The sequence below is a fragment of the Mustela nigripes genome, chromosome 4 (assembly GCF_022355385.1).
Source record: "Mustela nigripes isolate SB6536 chromosome 4, MUSNIG.SB6536, whole genome shotgun sequence".
In the NCBI taxonomy this organism is placed as follows: Eukaryota; Metazoa; Chordata; class Mammalia; order Carnivora; family Mustelidae; genus Mustela; species Mustela nigripes.
In genome coordinates this window covers 40,762,217-40,780,711 of record NC_081560.1, presented here as the reverse complement: position 1 = coordinate 40,780,711, position 18,495 = coordinate 40,762,217, and the positions used below count along the sequence as shown (strand labels likewise).

The 18,495-nt window shown below is 43.8% G+C and overlaps 1 protein-coding gene across 8 annotated transcripts in view; it reads right to left on the bottom strand.

Annotated features, from left to right (window-relative positions):
* Window positions 1-7,852: 7,852 nt before the first annotated feature.
* ELMO1 (engulfment and cell motility 1) overlaps window positions 7,853-18,495 on the bottom strand; it is a 521,901-nt gene continuing 511,258 nt past the window's right edge. For 7 of the 8 annotated variants that reach the window (XM_059396564.1, XM_059396568.1, XM_059396570.1 and 4 more), the window contains 2 exons: window positions 14,879-14,956; window positions 7,853-9,278 (listed from right to left, as the gene is read on the bottom strand). In XM_059396564.1, coding sequence (XP_059252547.1) covers window positions 9,078-9,278; window positions 14,879-14,956 — 279 coding nt within the window. In that variant the 3' untranslated portion in view covers window positions 7,853-9,077. The remainder of the gene's footprint in view (window positions 9,279-14,878; window positions 14,957-18,495) is intronic. The other variant, XM_059396569.1, reaches the window with a different exon arrangement.

Genomic DNA, 18,495 nt, shown 5'->3' with positions numbered 1-18,495 from the left:
TCTACTGAGGGTCTTGGAGCGTACCCCCCTCAGATAAGGGGAACACTGTTGTGTTCAGATTTTTCTGCATGAGGAGGGGGTATTCTGGTGACTGGTTGGGCACTCTAGTTTTCCAGCACAGGCTTGCTTAAGGATGGGCCTCCTACACTTGGCTGGGAGGTAGGATTAATGTCTATTAAGGTGATTTGACCCATTAAGTCTCATCATCCAAAGAGGCAGACATTCTCATAGTTGGTGACAGCTTTTGTAAGAAATCTGGAACAGGCAGACTAGAGGGGGTGACAGGAGTGCCGCTGCCCCATAGATTACAGGAGGGGCTGGTCGGAGGAGGAGCTGAACCCAGAGAAGATAGAGCTGATGTTGGAGACAAGGGCAGCTAACTGAAGGTCAATTGCAGGCAACAGACAAAGGCATGGAGGATTGGAGGAGGCAGCAGAAAGCAGGAAATGAGAATGTATGGGCAACGTAAGAATTGGAGTGGATAAAATTAGTTCACGTCATTAATCTACTGGCATTGGGTTTAGAAAAGCAAAATAAGTTCTTCTTATTTCAAAGGCAGGGGATATGTAAGACAAAAATCTGAAACACAGACTTAGCAATAAACAAGCAAATAAACAAATTCTCAGAATTTCATCCAAACAGAGAAAACCATTAAAAACATCTTGGCGAATATTATTCTAAACCCTTATCTATGCATATTTAATACACATGTGTACACTTAAAAATAAAATACACATATTCCTACTATAATCTATTTTTTCAGGTAATAATTTATTAACATCTTTCCTTTTAAGGAAACATTTCATATAATTTTGAGAGCCCGTCGTGGGTTATGGTGGAAATGGATGTCCCGTAAGTTATTTAATCCTGAGGTTTTAAAGTTTTATTTTTAAACACCGGAATCTCTTCTTAACAAAATCATACAGAGGAGCTTAGTGTGTTAAACAGATAAACAAAAGAAACAGAGCCATTCCGTTTGATGAGAAGTACAAGGTCAGAGTTAGTTGTATCTTGAAAACTTTGGGTATACATTGCCAAATTTTTCTCCAGGAAAATTGTGAGAGCTTGATTCATTATCCTTTTACCATCCATCATTGAAAGCATACAAATTTCTTAGACAAAATTCTGTTTTAAGGTATTAACAATATGCCTTTTAAAATTATTTGTGACCATGAACACTTTTTTTGCTCATTGTATATTCATGATTCTTTAAGGATTTACGTAGTCTTCTTGTTAACCCACATTTCTTTTGGATTATTCTGCATTAGGTTACTCTGTTTTTCTTATTGATTCATTTACATAGTAAGAGAAATAACCTGTAAATCAAATAGTCGTTTGCCAATGTGGTAAGCCAAGTAGGCAGCTCATCCTGATGCGCGTTTCTTCAGTTTGTGTGGTGGTGAATATTTTCTCATTTCTCTACTGATCGTTCACCTTATATTTTGTTAATTGCCTTTTTGATTTCCTTTTCACAGTGTTCAACTGCAGCACTCACATTGTGGGTGATCCTTCTTTTATTTATTACTGAATTGCCTTAATTTTATTACCTTTTTCCTTCTACTGATAGCGAAGTTACACATTTTTGTTTCTAGTATTTTTAGTAGTTCCTCCTCAACTTTTAATATGCAGAATTGATTTAAAGTCTAAAGATGGTTAGTATTTCTAAAATGTTAAAGGTTAAAAGATGAAAATGTTTCAAATTACATTTTGCCTTTTGTTGTAGGTTATATCCTTGCCCTGCAACTTAATCCCACATTGTTTTAATACACCTTGAATTAGTTACTACTATTATTGTCTTGTGCACAGCCCTTTGTTGAAGATTTGCTCCCCATACTCTGCATTTTCTTCCCACACTTACAGATCATCTGTCTGTGACAAACTTCCTCGAACCCTGTTGGAAAGGACTTCATTTTTTTTTTTCCACTCGATTGGCATTTTAACTGGGAACAGAGTTCTAGTTTATAATCTTCCACTTACCCACTACAGATGATTTCTCAGAGTTGTTTTACTCTTTTAAGGTAAGCACAACTTTTTAATGCCTTCCCTGTGGAACTCCCTCATTGAGGGTCACACCCAGAGGAGTTTTTCATTTCCTCTGCCAGGAGTCCAGGTCTGTCCAGGCCAGGACCAGGTATTATGTTAGTCTTTCAAGTGGACATTCTAGAACATATGGAAGCAGTATAGATGTGAGCCCTGAAATCATATGAGTCACAGGCTGATGGTCTCGAGAATTTATGTTATCGTCCTGTACCAATGGATAGATTCTTTTCCCCCTTCTAATCTGCAACTGAGACTTCTCAGGACCCTGGCTTTTATGGGAAGAGCCCAGTTCCACTTCCCATCTGGCTTGCACACGACACCTGGCATCTGTCCGCACCTGGGCATGAGAGCCCGCACCCGTCAAGGTGCCCACACCTTCAGCCTCAGCTCAGGGTTGCCAATTGACTTCTCTCTTCATCATGGGTACCTGTGGGCTTCACTTTCTTTATGACAAGCTCAGGTAAAATAATTTAAAATCATTTTCACTGTGTTTAATTGTTTTGTTGCTTTTAAAGTAATTTTGGCAAAGGGATGTTTTTTGTATTGTCACAGAGCCAGAAATCCTTTATACTTACTTTTTATCTCGCGGTACAAGGATTTTCTTTGCAGACAACTACACAATTGATTCTGAACCTATTCCAAAGATCTTTGAATAACGTATCTTTATTGCAGATTATACATATTGAGATTATCTATTGAATCCAGTTCATCGTGTTAGTTAAAGCCTAATGCCATTATTTAAGGTCTCTACAAAAAGTGTGGTGTTCATCAATTCTTTTGTATTTATAACGGTCTTAGTTTATGTTTTTCAGGGCCATTTTATTTGGCATTAGACATTCTCGTCAGTGATGTCAACGTGGTACATTGTACCGATGTCGATGAGATTTCACACTAACTTTTCTTTGCCACAGCCTTTTATCTCCTATTTTACTTGCTTGACATTTATTTGTTCCTTCCCCGCCACCTCCCTCCCTGAGTGCACCACCGTGACTCAGTATTTGCTGGTAGATCTTACCCGTCTCTGTATTTGCAATGCTCCCTATCTCTTTCGTAACCAGCATTTGTCCAGATTTTGCTTTCCCAGGCAGTCTGAGGAAGATCAGGTCTTATCTCTAGTTTTGTATTTATACACGAGGCTTCAGAAAATAGATTCTTCCGCCTTTTTTTTTTCCCCATCCTTGCAGTGACGGTCAAGTTTCACCTCTTTGACAGCACCTGTGTGTAATCTCTGTTGGATGCAACGCGATCCCAGTCATTTGCTGGACTGGCACGTTGAGCCTTCTTACAAGCGAAGCGCCTCTGACAGGGGTTCAGCGTGATCTCCCTGCCTCCAGACCCCTCCTTCTCCAAACTGTCTTTTGTGCTGCTTCCAAGAAGCAAGTGGTGATATTAAACTGCAAATCTGGTCATGCCAGTCACCTCTGTGCATGTCGGTGGCCCCAGGTGATGGAAAGAATACACTTCCAGCTGCCATTCACGGCTCTTCACTCTGGCCCAAGCTTATCTCCTCTTCTTCTTTCGGCCATGCTCATCTCCGTCCCAGCCATGACACGTTTCCTCTTTTTAAGGCCTCATGTTCTTACATCTTGCTGAAATGCCCTTTACCAATTATTTTAGAAAGTACCACTGCAGTCCAGTTAAGTGCCTGGCACTGTGCTAAAGGTAGTGCATGGGCGTGGTGACAACCATTGGCCTGGTTACTCCTCCTATGGGGTCACAGGCCACTGGGGAAGATAGCGAAAGCCTCAGGAACAACAGCGTAAGTAGAGGTGGCTGTGGGAGCGCAGAGGAGTCTCCAGCCTTGACTTTGATATCTAGGGGATGCTTTCCAGGGCAAGTGATGACCAAAGAGAGTCCCAAAGGACAAGCAGGGATCCAGCTCGACCTTCTTTCCCTTATCACCTGGTGGCTTCTGGTCCCCCTGCCCCCGCCCCAACTCTGTCAGACCTCACTTCCTCCAGGCAGGGGAGCTCACCTGCTCTGAGTGCTAGCTCAGTAGGTGGGATGCTATGGTCTTCTTAACCATGGACTGTATTTATTTGCCTCTCTGTCCTGTCTTAGACAATGAGCCTCTTGAAGACAGAGTCTGCTTCTTATTTTTATAGCCCTGTGCAACATGCTTGGTGCACAGCAAGTGCCTGGTTATATTTCAGTGGAATTGGGTTCCCAGACCCTGCTCTTTTTCTTCACAACGGCTCTTCTGGCCCTGGACTCACTCTCTGGCCAACCCTTCTTCTGTTGCTCTATTCCCAGGATCCTCTTCCGATTCTTCAATCATGCGCTCCCTACACCCACACCAGCACTCAGATGGCCCGTGTGCTTTCATCTACAAGGCTACAAGGGCAACCCCTTTCATTCTGCAAAACAGAATGACAGACAAGTAGCACCTGCTAAGAGGTGTCTATTGAAGGTGGTAAGTGCTTTGAATAGCACATCTCCTCCAAAATGTGGTGCCTGGGAAAGGTGGTTTTCTTATGGTGGAATAAAATTTTTACTAAGAAAATGAGAGCTTTACATCCCAGTTGGCTTCCTTATTTACACAGGCTTCCAGGAGGAAATTTGGATTTAATGTTCAAGTTGGCAACTCTCTTTACATGATGTTTCTGGTATAATTATTCCCTTCCTTCACCTGGATGTGTTCTAATTATTTTTCTGAATTAAAAAAGCCCACTTAACTTGAAGTGTTCATTAAATGTCAGAAAACATGTAATTACATTAGGAGAAAAATTTAGTGTATAACTCTATTTTCATATGGGATTATACCATACCTCCTTTCCCCAAAATTTATTTTTAATTATGGTTCTATTGCAAGTTATCAAAATCCTTATTGCAAGTATGTTAACATCTTCAGTTTCTCCTTTGTTCCTCTCCTTTGCTTATTTTTCTTTCTCAGAAAGAAGGTTGCATTGGTTGAAACATGCCATTTAGTTTGAGTTGTGCTAGAGATGGTTCATTCAAACCAAAGGGAAGGAAGGGGTGGGAGGAAAGGGGCAGCCATGGCTGGGAAAGGGAAGGGACCTACCTCCAGAACACTGATGGTTCTAGCCACCCCATCCATAGTATTCTCAAGTAATGAGATTTCCCTTTCATTAATGAGGTGAGATGCTCACAGTGGTTAAATGACTTCCCCAAGATTTTATTTCTTTGTTTGGAAAAGTCCAACAAATTCACAGTTTATGATTTCATCTCATTGCCGTTTCCTGAAATCTCCTGTTCCTCCTCTCTTCCTGATTTTAGAGAAAAACAGCTCTGTTACCTGCTTACTCATTCCAGAAGCTCAGGAGTCATTTGCATTCTCTCTCTGTCCCTTGAGAGGCAGCTAGTTCTGCCTCTTTGATACCTTTGCTCTCTTCTTCCTTCCCATTGCTTGTGCCAGAGTCTGGGCTCCATGGTTCTGGCTTGGGACTATTTCCATCACCTTCTTGCTAATATCTCTGCTTGCAATTTCTCCCACTCCAGTCTTTCCCCCACGGGGGTGTTCTGTCGTTGTGACATTTCCGAGTGGCAAATCCGACACCATCCCTTGTCTAAGTGTATTGTCTTGCCCTCAAGTCCAAGTCCCTTGCCAGCTATGTCAGGATTTTTAGGCTCTGTGCCTTGCCTGCCCTGCAAGTAGTAACCTCTCCCGTAGGCATCCTACAGACTGGCCACACCGAGTGACATAGGTTTGTGAACAGTCATGGATTTTCATGCCTCCACGCCCTTGCCACTTTGTTCTACCTGCAGTGTTCATCTCTTGCATGGTGAACGTCTGCCGTCTTTTGAGACGGAACTCAAAGCTCTACTCCTTTCTTGTTTTCCCTTATCTCGTTATCAAACGTGTTGAGCATGACCTCTTTCTAGTTCTCTACCCTGTACATATTTATATACTGTTTACCACACTGTGCTGCAATTATTGCTTTTATGTTTCACTAACTTCTTTGATGAGAACTTTCCTGATTTCACAGATTTTATTCTTTTTTGCAAACTTTAGACTTACTTATTTTATTCTTGTTACATGCCCAGTGCTTAGTGGTGAGCACATTTTTGGTTATGGTGTGGGTATTTTATTTCCTTTAAGTTAAAGGTTTATGTTAATTGTAAAATATTACATAACTACAACAAAATAGAGTAAAGGCATGTATGGCATCAGAACACCTGCTGAGTTGATTTTAAGAGCAGGTGGTAGGACAGGCTTTATTTGAGAATTGGAAACCAACCAACTGGTTTGGGATGGATGTGCAAATAGTCTCAAGAAACATTCGGCCTGGCATTTTTTCCTTTGTAACGACTGTTAGGTTTTCTTATCCTTGTAAGTAGCTAAGTTTGAGGGGGCCAATTTATTACCTTCCTTGTACAGGTTCTGAATAAAAAACCAGACAGGAATTAAAATATCAGCAGATTCAAATGCAACGCTCAGTTTTATTTCAGGTAAAGCCGAACTGAAGAAAGCAGCATAGATCTGGTTAAAAACTTGACTTCCTATGTCACTACGCCCCTGGCTTTCCCAATTGGTCCAGGCTTGGAAACCTGAGGCAGCAGGAGGGGGATGTCTCACCATCTGGGAATCCTTGGCAGTTGAGCCCCATGAGATGAGCTGTCCAAATATGGACAGCAACCTGCACCATCCTGCTGCAAAATGAGGGAATGACGTCACACTCTCCCGATATCACCTGTCCATAGAGGGAGGGTCTAAGGAGAGGTGGGCTCTCTTCATCATCTGAAAGCATTAGTTTCTATTTAATGCACCAAAGCACAAATGCCAGAAGGGAAAGGTGCTGGTTCTTCCCAGCAAGGGTTGGAGGATGGACCCCGTCTCTTAAACCCAGAGTCCCAGGACCTCGGATACTTTGATCCAAAGAATTTCCCTTCCAAGGACAGATCTGGAACTCCGAAGTAAAGAACAGTATGATTCTGTCTACTTTCTTTTAGCTAACATTTGTCTTTTTATCATGACGATGGGTAATAAGCACTCCCAACAAGAAGGACATATGGGTTAACGTCATTAAAGCTTAATGATAAAGGACACATCGATTTGACAGTCAGGTGCGAGTGCTCTGATGGGAAGCATAATTGCCCGTGAATTACTATGGATCAGAAAGCATTTTTTTTCTTGCAATTTATAGAGGGCCCTGGACCATGTCATCTCAACTCAACTGAATCTGTAATTGCACATCTTGACGAGGGTCCGGAGCAGTGACCTGAAGGCATGGAACACTCTGGTGGCGAGTCCGGAGCGGCCTGTGCTGCATTTGCACGCCTGGACGTCTCTGACAGCCCTCGCAGCCCTCAGACTTTATGATCCAGATACGCATCCGGTGGAACTGACCTAAGAAAAATCCTTTACGGGGCTCTGACCCGTATCTTATTAATTCGTGGTTAGATTTATTTCATTTTTGACTGAATTTATTTCTGTTCCATAGGGCTGCAGTGTTTTCCATGGTTAAATGCGCTCACTCAAAGTGTGATGTGTTTAATTCGGTCAGTTCTGGACATCCTATAATGGTGAGGGGGAAGAAAAGAGGAACGTCCCTGTCAGGAAGGCAACAGTGCAAAATAAATACTTGTATTTTCACATAGTGGGTCTGACTTATGCTGTGAGTTGAGATGGTCTTCTTAGAAGGAACGTGCTTTACCGACACTCAGTGTCTTGGGTGACCTAGCCGTGGCTGAGTCCCCTAAGCCAGCGCTTCTCAAAAGTTGCTGTGTGCAACAGTCCCCTGATTCTGCAGGTCTGGGGTGGGACCAGCAACGTTGCTGGCAAGCTCTAGAGCGATGCTAAAGACCAAACGGCAAGTAGCAAGTCACCAAATCAAAACACCGGCTCCCCAACTCATCACAATTCATTTTATTCCACAGCATGTGTAAGGGAATGTTATTCTCAGGAAGATGTTTAGGATTAAAATAATTAAAAAAAACCTTGAAAGTACACACATTTATGTATCTCTTCTTTTCATTAAATATATATCTGTTTGGCAAAAAAATGTTAGACTCTTTTGTACAAAAACAAAGCAAAAAAAAAAAAACAAAAATAAAACAAAACAACCAACCAACCCCCAACCCTTGCAAATTGTCAATACCTGTAATAATTACAATGATGTAAACTTGGATGTCTGACAGCTTGACCATCCTGAGGGTCCGTGTTATAGCAGAGTCCCCAGGAGAAGGTTAACACCAAACACACCAAACCCGTCGAAGGGGGGCCGCCTGCCACAGAGGCATTTCGGTTTAGTATATTAGAGATGGGGATGACGACTGATTTCACCATTTGTGCTTTCGGCTAAGAGGCTGGGAGGTTATGAGGCCCGAAGAGGGCAGGCGTGGGCTGGGGCAGAGAGAGGACACCCAAGACTAGCTGGCGAGGAAGGAAGGTTGGTCACGGTCACAGTGCAGACGTGAAGTGGGCACGGGACCTGGGACTGGGTCCGGGAGACCCGGTGCGGCCACGGCTCTGACGAAGCTGCTGCTGCTCCTGGAACCAGAGAGGAACAGCACAAGGCAAAGGCCTGCACAGAGGAGGGAAGGGATGTGAAAGCAGATTTCGAATCACAGGGAACTGGGGATGTGAGCAGACTCCAGAGAGAAGGGGAACGAGGAGGTGGTGTTTGGTCTTCTCTGGCAGCTAGGCTGTTTCTTCCAGACACAAGCACTGGGGCATTCCCTTCGGTCTAATGGGCAGGCTTTGGGGCAGTCTGGTGCTGCCGGCTTGCCCCCTCCAGGGAGGGAGGATGTGCCTGCTGGGCATTGGGCAGGGCGTCCGGATGGAAGGGCCCTTTGGCTCTCTTATTGGTGGCGGGTTTTGCTCTGCTCCCACCAGGAGACTGCAGCAGTGGGGAGTGATCTAAAGCAATGGAGTCTAGAAACAGAATCAGGGCAGTGAGCAAGACGCCAGGTAGGGGCAGAAGAATGCTGGGGCTAGAGGCGAGGCCAAAGACAGTGTTGACCCACAGCTTCTCTTGACCGCGAGAGGGTTCCAAGGCGTGGGTGTGTTTTCATTCTTCTCTCCCATTAGCTTGATTTTCCAGTTTTGGAGGGGGGCGCTTCTGGGCCCGGCCCCTTCAGTTACAGTCATAGACGAAGTCATAGTTGCTGGGCTCCTTGGGGATGGGAGGAGGCGCGTCGGGGATCTGAATGTTTTCCAGGTCGAGGAGGCGGAGCTTGATTTCCATGCTGAGCAGGGTGTCCAGGTCATTCCGGGTCAGCTCGCTCATCATGTCTTTCCCCAGCAACGCATTCAGCCCATCCGTCCAGATACAGTACTGGTGGAAAAGGAGGTGACAAGGGTAACTGACTACTGATGACAATGATCAGAGTAGTGACAGTAGTTAAAAATGACCACTCAGCATGTGCTGGGCTCTATGCTAAGTGCTCTGCCTCCATCACCAATTTATCAAGTTGACATCTCTGGTTTGCAGGTAAGAGGACCGAGGTGCCGAGAGGCTGAGGGACGTGGTAGCAGGTGGAGTGGGCGGGACCGGAACTCAGGTGATCTAACTCTAGTGCACCTGCACTCTTCAGTGCAAATGATGCTTCTTCTGTAACAGCAGGAGGATCTGAGTTCTGTGTGACCTCACAATGTCACACCTCCAACATTCTACCAGTGAGTCTGCTTTTAAGCTATTGGTTGGACATATCCTACCACGCCCGGACTCATCTTTAAGTCAAGCCTGCTTCTTTCCTAACTCCAAGCATAGTTCCTAGTCTAGTGGCTAATCTCTGCCTCTCCTTTTGGATTCTTAACACTCACGATGACAGCTGGCTCTCAGCCTGAAGCCAATGGTAGTCCCACCCCAGCATTTCTCTGCAAAGGGCTGGGCAATAACATTCTGCTGCTCAGTGTCTGGGGGACAAAATGGCTAAAATTATTGGCTGATCTACATGGGAGGTGGACTGGCTGCCTGTCTCTTCCCCCTCAGTCTCGAGTTTCCAGGTTTTTTTCTCCTCTGGGTCTGGGAAGCCTGGTTCCTGGGGACAGCACTGATCTTGAAAAGCCCTCCGGAGCACTCATCTAAGAACTGGTTCTTCCTTTCTCATTAAAACTGACCATGCCTTTTGTTTCTCCAGTAGACTGTGGACTCCTTGAAGAAAGAAAATCTGCTTCCTTTATCTGAGGACCTGCTTTGCTCTTCTCCTTCTCCCTCTTAAGAGTCCTGGGCCTTGGCATTAGAGCCAAGATATGTGTTGGCCGAACTGGCTTCCGCTGCCAGCATCTGACAGAGCAGCCTGCGTTCTGGATGTTGTGCTCCACTCACCTTTTAGGATCTCCTAGTCCTCTGTAGGATCTCTGTGATAGCATTTGTTCTGTTCTTACCGTCAGACTAGACTTCCTTCTAGAATGGGCTCTAGATTGCCGCCCCCTCTTCTGCCCTCACTGGGTCAAGTTACAATTCCAGACCTTATACGTAGCCTGTCCTTTACACTGTGGTTACCTGGAGCATAACAGCAGATCTCAAGCAAAATGTACTATAGGACTGCAAGCCCTTTACAAACCCTAAGCCACAGCGATCTGGAATCTTCCCATGAGGCACACCTGTGGCAGGACTTTTTAAGCCGAGGAGATGCACCGTTGGTATACCCCGAGGATGTGTGTCTGGGTAATGCAGCCCTGAAGTGCAGAACTTCACTTTGGCTCTGTAATCTCAATGCCAAAGCACTGAACCCATCTAAACACCAGCTGACTGCTAAGAGATGTCTGCAAGTACTCCCGTCTGCACGAATACCTTAGACAGATTCTGAACTCCTCTAAACGTTACTTTCCACATAAATAACCTTCCTGGAAATAGATACTGAGGTTCTACCCTGGAGATCCTGACTTGTAGATCTGTGGTGAGTAAATTTTACTTAGAAAAGCTCCCAGCTAATTCTGATACGCTTCCAGATGTGGGGGCCACTGAACTCCATGTGCTCTGAGGCCCCTTCCGGCTCTAACGCTGTTTGACCGTAAATCCCTAAGTCATGGGATTACTGCTTTTTGTACAGACATCCCAGTTCTGGCCAGCTTCCCAGTACAGATTAACCCACAGCAACACTTCTGTGGTGCCTTTCTTTTGAGAAGCAGCAGGCCCAGAAAATTTTATTAAAGAGTACATCAACCAATAAATAAAAACTCGGTAGGACTGAATCTGAGTTCAAAGTATCAAAATGAACTTAAAATGTATTTTATCTTTAAAGAAATAATGTAACTTCTAGCTCTTCCCCTAAAAAGGTCTAAAAATAATGACTAACCAAGTAATAGTATGCACAGCTAATGGCCAGATTCTGGTTGCTAAATACCACTTTCTACCAGAAGGGACCATGGCTCCATGGAGAAAAGGCAGATAAACCAGGCATATTTTGTAATAGCAGCATGACTATAAGTTGTCCAACTTGTTGTCCAACTACAGGTTGTCATGTAGTCCAACATGACTACAAGTTGGGTCCAAGATGACCCAAGTTGACATCTGGGGTCATGTCAGTAGGGCTTAGAAGCCAACCAGAAGGTGCTCCTACTTTCTCTAGACAGGATTATTTGGACACTGACCATGACAATCATTGCAACCCATTAAAACACAAATATGTTTAAATTCATTACTTCATAACGATGCTCAAATACCAAAACCACCTCGCTGTCCTCATTTGGAAGACGTGCGTTATTCTGAGGAATGACAAGGATGGTCAAGGGTTTATCCTCCCTATTCCATATAAACTGTATAGCCTGAAATATGGGGCCAATTTTCCACTAATAAAGAAGAAGGAATGACCAAATTGAGGTATCAACCTTCCCAATGTTTAATGGGTCCAAGGATCTAGGCCAAAATCACCAATGGCTGCTAACATCCCCCAAAGAGAGACAACCAAACACCATGGAAGAATACAACATCATTGTTGCTCAAAGTTGAGCCTCAACTAGATGAATCCTCTGACTACCACTCAATTGGAAACACAGGAAACAGATAACCGTGAAATAACAGCGCAGCTTGCAGTAGGCAGAAGAACACCCTCCTTTGAAGGGAGATCGTGTCTTGGAGCCTGTGAGTATGTTAGGGTGCATGGCAAAGGGAATTAAAATAGCTAGTTAGTTGATCTGCAAATAGGAAAGTCCTCTGGGATTGTCCAGCTGGGCTAATGTTATCACCAGGGTCCCTAAAAGTGGAAGAGGGAAACAGGATAGGCCTGAGCAAGAGAAGGGAGACAGAGGGGGAGTTTTGACTATGCAGGAGGAGGTCAGAATGAGGTGGTGTGGAGACTCAACCACCACAGTTGTGGGAGAATGGAGGTCATGGTCAAGGGATGCCGGTGGCCTCTAACGTGCAAACGGCAAGGAAATGGATTTTCACCCTAGAACCTCCAAAAAGGAATTCAGTACCTTGGTAGTACCTTGATTTTAGCCCCCCAAAGACCTACATCAGACTTCTGACCTCCAGAATTATAACATAATACATTTATGTTGTTTTAAGCCGCTAAATTTGCGGTAATTTGTGACAGTGGCCACAGTGAACAAATACACCTAATTATAATCAGCAAATCTAGACTCTCAGCAAGGTTACCAGACAGCTGACCTGGTTTTTTCAGTGAATGGTACGCAAGGAAGAAGAGCACAAACAGATGCTCCTGAGAGAGAGAGAGAGAGAGAGAGAGAGAGAGGGAGGGAGGAACCTATAGATTCAAGGAAATCGAAGAAACCTGCTGACCAATTGCTATGCATGGATCTTATTTGGATGCTGATCTGAACAAAGTATAGAAGAAATAAAACACACAAAGGAGACAAGAGGAGAAGTCTGAAAACCAGCTATGGATGGTGGTATCAAAATGTTAACAAATCAGCTGTGAGAATGGTACTGTAGTTGGTTTCAACATGGACACTGTTATTTAGAGAGACACACTGGAATATTTACAAATAAATGATTTTTCTGGATTTGCTTTGCTGGGGGGGGGGGGCAACTGGGCATCGGCGTGGGTACAGATGGCGCCACTTTGGCCCTGAGGTGATTAACAGCCCACACTGGGCAACGGGCACAGGCCGGAAGTGGGGAGGTCTGGTCCAGCTTCCTGCCTCCCTAGCTACACAGTGCAGGGACCAAGGAGACAGGGACCCTGGAGCAAGGCTCCGTGGTTTCAATTCCAGCTCTATTACTTATTACTAGTTTGACCTTGGACAGGCTTCTTAACCTCTTTGTGACTCATTTCCCTCCTTTATCAAATGGGCATAATAGTTTGTTTCTCTCAGAGGTATAATGAAGATTAAGTGAGGTGAACATCCACAAGACACGGGATGGTGCCTGGCAGAGAGAAATCCGGGCTAGTTGCAATTACTATTATCCTTACTAATATAGAGGTATTCGATTTTGGGAGGCTTCTCTCCTTATATGATAAATGAAGATAGCTGTAATAGGACTTCCTGTTTTATTGAGTGATTATGCAAATAAAAGGAGGTAATACATATGAAAGAGAGCTGAAGAAATGAGAAGTGTTCACAAGTGTATGGCATTTTTCACCTCCCTGTATCAATAAAAGGTGGCAGTTACAAATAAAAATTTGGCAGTCGGAGAACATTTGTCCTTATCTGGAATTAATGCACCCTGGAGAAAACAGCCTTGCCTAGATTTAAATAACATCCAGAGTTCTCCTTCTTAATACGGTGGCCTGCCTGTATATAACCACAATTTTATTTAAAAAGAGAAGCAGTAGGCCTCAGTATCTATTTTCAGAAAGATGAAGACAAAGTCATACCCTTTTGCAAACTAAATGTCAAGTAACACAGAATTACATTTAAGCACCATTCTAAATGCAGGATTTGCATCTAATCTTTCCTCTCTCTTTGGGATGTACGATTTTATTCAAAAGCTCTAAACCAGTGAAAAGCAGATACTGAATAACTTCTAAATGAGCAGAGTCTCCTAGGGGAAATGGGAAACAAAAGTCAGATTCTATTAAAATGTTCCATTCCTTTCTAAAAGCTGTTTATGCAACCACATGTAAAACAAAAATTTGAATGGTATCATCTAAAAATAAAGAGTTTGGAGCATAATGCTGGGCTCTCGTTTACAAGAGAACGAGTTACATCAACCATAGCTGTATTTCACCTTACAAATACATTTTCCTAGATCTATGCTAAATATTTTAAATACAGCTGACAGGCGTGCTTCAAGAAGAAAAACAAATTATACATATAACAAGATGTCAAAAAGGAATAAAATCATCTTAAAAATAAAATTCCAACAGCAGAGACAGCCCTGAATCTCTTAAAATAACTTAAGGAAACATGGTATAAAACCTACTTCATCCAATGTTTTAAAGAAGACAGACAAGTTTATCTTGGGAAGATCCTGATTCAAAATCCAATATTCAATGGAAACCAAGCTTCCTCAAGGCTGATTCTTCCTCAGGGTTGACAGTTATGCCCTTGCTGAAGCATTTGTACTTTCTCTTTCTTTACCATGAACTCGTGCTCAAGCTAGTAAGAGGCTGAATATGTGATAACTGGTTGTTTTTAAAGAAGTTTCCATTCAGAGTGCCTGGGTGGCTCAATGAGTTAAGCCTCTGCCTTCGGCTCAGGTTATCACCCCGGGGCTCTGGGATCGAGCCCCACATTGGGCTCACTGCTGCTCAGCGGAGAGCCTGCTTCTCCCTCTCCCTGCACTCTGCCTACTTGTGATCTCTATCTCTCTGTCAAATAAAAAAATAAAATCTTTTAAAAAAAAATGAAGTTTCCATTCTATTCGAAATCAACGAGATGTTTCTTTGTTCACGATTTTTCGTAGGCAGGCTTTTTTTTTTTTTTCTAAGTGAAATTTCTTTACAATATTTCTCTCATGCTTGTTTTTTTTGCAAGAGGAAAAAGTGACATTCTCTCACAAATTAACCCCACTGAGACCCTTACCTCATGCTTGTCAGGAGCTATGAAGTTCAGTTGGCAGTTTGAGTCATACAAGATGGAGAAAGCAAGTTCAAGCACCTCCTACAAGGAATCAGAGAAAACACCACATTGAAAAAAAGGGCCACATTGGTTCTGCAGGTACAAGTGGCTGCGGATCGAACACAGAGTGAGTCCAGATGTGAGAGGCAGCAGTGAGGCTGACAGGAGGAAGGAGTGGTTTTTTTTGTTTTTGTTTTTATCAAGGTTCACAGCACATGTCCTCCTATTTAGGGGAGGTCTGCATGAACCAACTCATTTAATTCTCAAGATAATCCTTGTAGCAAGTGTGATCTTTCCTCTTGTAGGGGAAGGAGCTTGGAGAAGTTAAATCATTGTCCAAAGCCATAATCCCAAAGCCATGATAGTCTTCTTCCTTTAGCTTTTCCCTTCTAGGTCTAGGGAGACCTGAGAAATAGTAACTTCTTTCCCAACCAGCATATTAAGGGCTGCTCTATCTTTGATCACCCCCAAACAGACATAGGGGTATGAACTTCCTAAAACATGGAAGCTACATGGAAGCCAATGAGGCTTGTGGGTGAACTCATTATCTTTAGGTCCTTTGCTCTTTGAAGTACTATGGGGCAAAGGCTAAATAAAACTTAGATGTTATCCAGAGGCTACAGAGTATAAAGGTCAAGCAAGGGCCCAATGTTAGAATACATGGGTTCATTCATTGGTGAGCATTTGCTACCTGCAGGCTATGAGCCAGACCCAAAGGGCCAAGGAGTAAGTGACTGTCATTTCACTGTAGCTGTATGACATTGGCTGAAACACTCAATGTCATGTCTAGTATGTATGTTAAAATATCCTTCTCAAATTATATGTGCTGTGCATTATTGGGGTCAATGATTATTCTATCACTTTGAGCAGTTAGTGGGACACAACCTTTGGAAGACAGTCATGGAACATCTCAACACCTTAAAAGCCCCTAATCTGGAGGGAAAGGGCCAAGTGTATCCATGCTCTGCATTGTTACAACACACACAATTCCTTAGAGGGCAGATCTTTCCACATACTTCTCTGCCTAACACCCGTCAGAGGATTTGCCTTTGGCCAGTAACTCACAGCAAGAATGCTCCAGGAAGAAGATGGAAAGCAGACCGGTAAGATGGCTCCAGATTTCAGACTTTCAAATGGGTTAAACAATTCTTGCCAGGTGAACTCTGAAGGCCTAGCATTACTTGGAAGCCCACACAGTCAACCATCCGGCTATTTGGGCTCTCGTGGGGTTCGTCTGGGTCTGACTCGCCTCCAGCTGCCCCCTCATTAATAGGGAGCAGCTCTTGTTCTGAGCCCAGAACTACCAGTATCTCAAACCCTTCAGCCTCCTTACCCTGCCAGAAATAGGAGTAAGTGAAGGTAAGAAGGCCAAGTCAGGAATGGGGGCTATTCCGCAAACTACCTCTCTCCTCATTTTCGTTACTTCTTCCTCGGGCCTCTATTCATGCCTGCCCAGTGAAGATCAATGATATTTTAAAAAAGAGTTCACCAGGGGCACCTGGGTGGCTCAATGGGTTAAAGCCTCTGCCTGCGGCTTAGGTCATGATCCCAGGGTCCTGGGATCGAGCCCCGTATCGGGCTTTCTGCTCAGTGGGGAGCCTGCTTCCTCCTCTCTCTCTGCCTGCCTCTCTGCCTACTTGTGATCTCTCTCTGTCAAATAAATAAATAAAATCTTTAAAAAAAAAAAAAAAGAGTTCACCAAAACAAACCAAAACATTTTTTTCATTAAGTTTGGCATCTCTCTTGGGACTCTGAGTTTGTCATGGGCCCTACTAGTGGCATCATAATTTGGTGTCATCTTTAAAACAAACCAACCAACAAACAAAAAACAGGCAATCCATATCGAGAACCAGGGATCCCATTTCTGGGATTAGTTCTAAAAAATTGAAAAGCAAGCCAACACCGCACACATTATTACCTATAAGAATGTATCATGAGAACCAAATAAATGTCTTCCCCAGTTTGGGTAAACGATTAAAGAAATCACAAATTAACAGAAAAATATATTCAGCCAGCCATTTAGTGTAATAGTTATGAAGATCTGATCTTGAGTGACAAAAATCAAGAGAAATGAACATTATTTACATACTGATCACATTTAGGAACAATGTCTACCTGTGGACAGAGACTGGAGGCAAATGATGGGAAATGAAAATAATTATGTTAAGGGGCTGGGATCATAGGTGATTATTTTTTTTAAATGTAAATTTTTTTTCAATAAAATGATAAGCTCTGATCTTGAAAATTCATAAAGATATTAGATTAGGAACACTGACATAAATGATGATTTCATACTAATTTCAGTATCATTCATTAGGAAAACTCTCTGACTCCTGCTTGAGAGATGGGGAAAAAGGAAAGGATGGGCTTTGCTGTGAATGACCTGTCAGTATATGGTGATGGCCCTAGGTGACCTTCAGAGGTGAAATTCACGAATGGATTTCTGGGCTGAGGCTGGACAACTGGCGCTCTGCTTAGGCAGTCACATGAATCAGCCCCTTGCTAATGACAGCCAGGGTAAACACCATCAGAGCTCAGACGCAGCCTCTTGACTAGGTGTTGATGTCATCTGAGACCAGACTGTCCGTGTGGCTGTCCTTGGGACACCTTCTCTCCTGCAGAGGCTCGTAGAAGGGAGAGAAAGGAGGGGGCCTGCCAACTTTGGGTTTTGCCCTCCTAAGGTGCAAACCAGTGAGGACGTGAAGGAGCAGAGTCGTCATGACCTAGATTCCTGATAAACACAGGCAGGAAAGGGGAAATTCGTGAGAATGTCAATCCCCACTTTCATTTCACCAAAGCTGCCTGGGAGGGGTGGGAGGAATTAATTCTCTGATCCACACGCATGCATTAAAGGCTGCTATCGCCTATAATGAGTTTTATTGACGTTCCTGGCTTGTTGTCATTGAGTCACTGATAGAGGTCAGCTCTTCAGCACTTCGAGCATAGAGGCTACAGAGCTGGTAGTGATGGCACCTCTTGGACTAACACTCTAGAAGCTGCCACCTGTCCAAACCGTCTGTGAGGGACAGAGGTGCCAGGAGGTGGTAGCGGAGCAGTCACGGATCTGGGGCAGTGTCCCCCTCAGGGGCTTCATCACACTCCACAGCATTCAGACATCTGATGCTCTGGGGCTTTGCTATTCACAACCTAAGGTCTTTTATTCCATCTGGATTTAATTCCGTGAAAAATTGTGTTCAGGAGCCCCTTATTTTCCTCCTCTATTCCATTAATTCCCATCTCTTACAATCATGCCTTGGGGTCTCTGACCCCATCCTCAACTCTGGGGCCTGCAAGCAATGACAAGGCATGCTGGGTCAGGGGAGGCTCAGAGAAATTCTGGGCATGGACAGTACCTTGTTTTGGAGACTGCCATTTTCCAGGGGTTAAATGAGAGACTGAATACAAGAGTCCTATGCAACATATTTTTAGTATAGGCGCTGGCTGCCATTCCTTATATTGTTTTGGGGTGAAAGGTCCCATTTGGCCATTTTTCCCAGCATTCTCTTGAGCTGTGTCAGTTCTCTACCATCTCCTCAGGTCATCTTGAGGGCAAAAACACAGGATATAACTTGGCATGTGAG